A 4274-nucleotide genomic window follows, 5' to 3' on the forward strand; every position below is an offset into this window, starting at 1 on the left:
ATTTTCTGTTATATCACCAACCTCTTTAATCAACGGTGACTCTAAATTAAGAAATCAACAAATATTTTTCCAGTTTTGTTGTCTATACATTTCATTTTATACTTTTAGTACATAGAATAACAACAATATTATATATAACATAACATAAAAACCATTGTTGGATTTTCTATATATTAGAAGTTGTTAATCTAACTGATTTTTACCAGTAATTATTCTATGAATACGCCACGAATTCATTTCATGCATTATCTAATTTTGATTGGCTCACAAAGAAATTTACAAACGTTTGAGTGCCTCGATTGTACTTTTCTGCCTCTTTTGGTCAAGCTTGATTCCGCAAATGTATTTATTTCAGTCAGCTACGAAATGCGAGGTTACGGTATACTAAGGGGTGGGGTGGGGGTGGTAGTACTTGCCCCGTCATGTTTGACTGGCTATACTCTAGTTTGAAAACAATAATACTGGCTGATTTAGTTAAACTATAATGTCAAGGTGGTTTGAACATTTCTAAAAGTTTATAAAATGTTCATTTTCAAATATAGATCGTGATTTCAAATCCCAACAAGAAAAAAATTTTCACTTTTCTCTTTTCTGTTCAAAACGTCGTCGCTTAGTAGCAGGACGGTAATTGATCAGACTTTGTTAGTGTACACTGTCCCGTGTTGGAGGTGGGGGGAGGAATACTTTGGCGTCAGCTCTTGTAAACAGAGCCTAATGTAAACCTAGGGGTCTTCGTGGTCATCTTTCTAGCTAATTTGAACAGTACAGACACAGGCCAGATCCAGAGAGTGACGCGCCTTATCTAATATCATTAGACAAGGTCCCATGGTCAACCCTTGGGTTAAACGTTCGCTTCTGGAACTTATCTTCAGCCACATCAGGTGCAGGTCAATCTCTATGCGACGTGTTGGCGCCTAGATCACATCCAGCCCAAAGACCAACGGACTGCCTAAAGCCCCGCCTTTGTTATTTAAGTACCAAATGGTGGACCAGTCAGCTGCTTTACTTGTTCAGCACGCACCCTTCCATGTATAGTGCCCGTGGCCGTGAGAAGAACACTGGGAATAAGACGTGCGCTTGCCAGACTGAAAACACTCTGCACAGTGGCGCTAAAGCGAAGAACGATGTAGAAATACGCTCACAATCTGGAGAGTGTATTTGAGTTGTAGTATTAAAGTAATTATGCCCATCGACTTCATGTCCGTTGTATAAGTTCCAAATATGCAAGGGGATACGATTTCACCTTTAAAAAAATTAAGTTAAACAAATTTCACTGGAAGATGTTAGGGCGAGGAGACGGAGTTTCCACGCAACCCATGTTACAGTGTTTTCTTATAATTCTGGCAGTCGTCTACTGCGATGTTCGTAATGTAGCAGGTAAGTGCAATCAATGGCTTTTCTAGTCTCGTTTTTAGGTCATCAACAGCGATTGTTCATAGTGTGATCAAATGTTTTAAGTTTCTGCGTTTTTAACGATCTGTTACATAAGCGGAGGAACTTGACTGGCACTGGAGGCACTTACCCCCAAATTTTGATTCGGTAGTATGTGTTGTGTATGATTTTTCGAGGAAAGTCGTTGTTTCAACGTAGCGAGTAAGGTGTCACTAATCGTTGGTAACCTCTCACCTCTCTTCCAAATTCAAATTTGTTTCGCCGTCTGTTGTCAACTGTAAAAACAACTATTGGTAAGAGTACGATCAGAGCTTATACGTATGGCGATATTTCTTGTGTGGTAAAACGACTAAGGTCGCGATATATCCAGTGCTAAGCCTAGAACGTTTGAAACTGACCGTGAAGTGTATTGTTCGATCCATTCACTCAGGTGGCAAAGAGGGCCGGCCGCATGCGCGTTTCAAATTTCTTGGGAAAGAGGTGATGTTTATCGGTCAAGCTCGGGTGTGAAATGGTATAGAAATGTATAAAAAGAGGTGGCGCTTCATCAGCTTTAATTAAAAAAGTTTCACCATTGCTTGATCACAGGAGTAACGTTAGATGCACCAGCAAATTAATAACACACACAATGTTACAAAATGCCACATTATTCAATGTGTCTGTTGTAGTTGGAGATGTAAAAAAAACACACAAAAAAAACAACCTTAATGAGGCTAGTGTAATATTAAAGTAATCTTCTGTTCTTTCACTAGATACATCATAAATAATAGATATTAAATTAATGTAAATAGCAGTGTTCTCGTTATTATTTCAACGTTAGTAATTGTGACATTTGTAATGTTATAGAAAAAACTCAAGGTGTCCTGAGATAGAGGGGGTAGGCTACCTCCATAGAGTATCATGTTTAATAAAAACGTGGAACGAGCATATGTATACCCAAATTTGTGTAGGGTGTGAATAGTCTGGGGTTGTAATGATGGCTCTTGAGTGGTAGAACGTTAAGGACTGTCGGCTATATGAAAATTTCTAGTGTGGTAAATTGTTTAACTTTAAGATCCTGACAGCTATAATTATGTTTCTTGTGTGTATAGTATGTTTAAGTTTCTGATAATTAGCTTTAATAATGTTTGGTTCGACAATTAAGGTTATGACAGTTAGATGGAACGAAGTTTTAGTGTGGTGGGACTGTTAAGATGTTGGTCAACTATTACGAATTATCTTGAGTGTAGAAGCGTTAAGATGTTTTCGGTCAACCGTAACGATGTTTTTTGTATGGTAGGATGGTTGAGGAATTGACGGTCAACTATAACGATGTTTCTTGTGTAGTAGGATGGTTGAGGTGTTGACGGTCAACTATGATGATGTTTCTTGTGTGGTAGAATGGTTGACGTATTGACGGTCAACTGTAACGATGTTTCCTGTGTAGTAGGATGGTTGAGGTGTTGACGGTTAAGTATAACGATGTTTCTTGTGTGGTAGGATGGTTGAGGTGTTGACGGTTAAGTATAACGATGTTTCTTGTGTGGTAGGATGGTTGAGGTGTTGACGGTTAACTATAACGATGTTTTTTGTATGGTAGGATGGTTCAGGAATTGACGGTCAACTATAACGATGTTTCTTGTGTGGTAGGATGGTTGAGGTGTTGACGATAAATAACAATGTATCTTATATAGTAGGACGGTCTAGGTGTTGACGGTCACTTATAAGTATATTTTTCGTGCAACAGAAAAATTGAGAATTTAATCAACTGTAATGATGTTTCTACAGTTCCCTAAACCAGTAGCATTAGTAATTTATTTTATATAAACGATTATATTCAGAACCTAAAAACAAGAGCTGGAGGAGTAAGTCGTATTGCAAGTTCGTGTTTAACTTTAATATTCTTACTTACAAGCACGGGATGTGATTTTTTTTACAAGTATGAAAGCTAAAGAGTTTGACAGAACTACGAGATCTGAGTCTAACATTTATTCAAGTTTCGAATTATAATCATTGTAATTTAAAGATACACAAATACGTAAGAGTAGAGATAAATGGAGAGGTAGAGAAAAATGCTTATAGAAATTCCTACAACATGAAAGTTCAGTTAAACTTTAATAATTAACAAAATACAATAAATGTATAGTTTTAAACATACTTGCATCACCTACCAAGATATTGTAAAAAATAACCAAAATGAAAGTTTCTAAACAATTATCTTAAAATTGTCATAAAATTTAGTGCATAACACTTACAGATTCCTTTGAGACTATAAAGCTTTGTTTATTTTAAAGCGTGATCTGAAACCGGTTTGAAACTAGAAATGTGCTCAACTTTATTTTCATTTCGGACAACTGGAAGAATTTATGGTACGTTTTTCGTTGCTCACGTGGTTCATTTAGGAATATTCCGTAAAATACAAGCTTTCATTTCTAACCAAAAGTGTAACGATGATTGTTTGTACGCAGGGTTTTAGAGAAGCATTATTATTTTGCTTCTATCATGATATGTGATGTAACATTGAAGTGGAACATCCTAGTTTCAATCATACTGTGTAGAATAACATTTTAGTGGAACATCCTTGTTTCAATCATACTGTGTAGAATAACATTCAAGTAGAACATCCTAGTTTCAATCATACTGTGTAAAATAACATTCTAGTGGAACATCCTTGTTTCAATCATACTGTGTAAAATAACATTCTAGTGGAACATCCTAGTTTCAATCATACTATGTAAAATAACATTCTAGTGGAACATCCTTGTTTCAATCATACTGTGTAGAATAACATTCAAGTAGAACATCCTAGTTTCAATCATACTGTGTAAAATAACATTCTAGTGGAACATCCTAGTTTCAATCATACTGTGTAAAATAACATTCTAGTGGAACATCCTAGTTTC

The 4274-nt window shown here is 36.2% G+C and overlaps 1 protein-coding gene across 1 annotated transcript in view; it reads left to right on the top strand.

The window, feature by feature from the left end:
• Window positions 1-566: 566 nt before the first annotated feature.
• LOC111087242 (BMP and activin membrane-bound inhibitor homolog) overlaps window positions 567-4274 on the top strand; it is a 26130-nt gene continuing 22422 nt past the window's right edge. Inside the window, exon 1 of the mRNA XM_022393228.1 lies at window positions 567-1377. Within this exon, the coding sequence (XP_022248936.1) occupies window positions 1281-1377 (97 nt within the window). The 5' untranslated portion in view covers window positions 567-1280. The remainder of the gene's footprint in view (window positions 1378-4274) is intronic.

This window comes from Limulus polyphemus, unplaced genomic scaffold (assembly GCF_000517525.1).
Source record: "Limulus polyphemus unplaced genomic scaffold, Limulus_polyphemus-2.1.2 Scaffold1920, whole genome shotgun sequence".
Taxonomy (NCBI): Eukaryota; Metazoa; Arthropoda; class Merostomata; order Xiphosura; family Limulidae; genus Limulus; species Limulus polyphemus.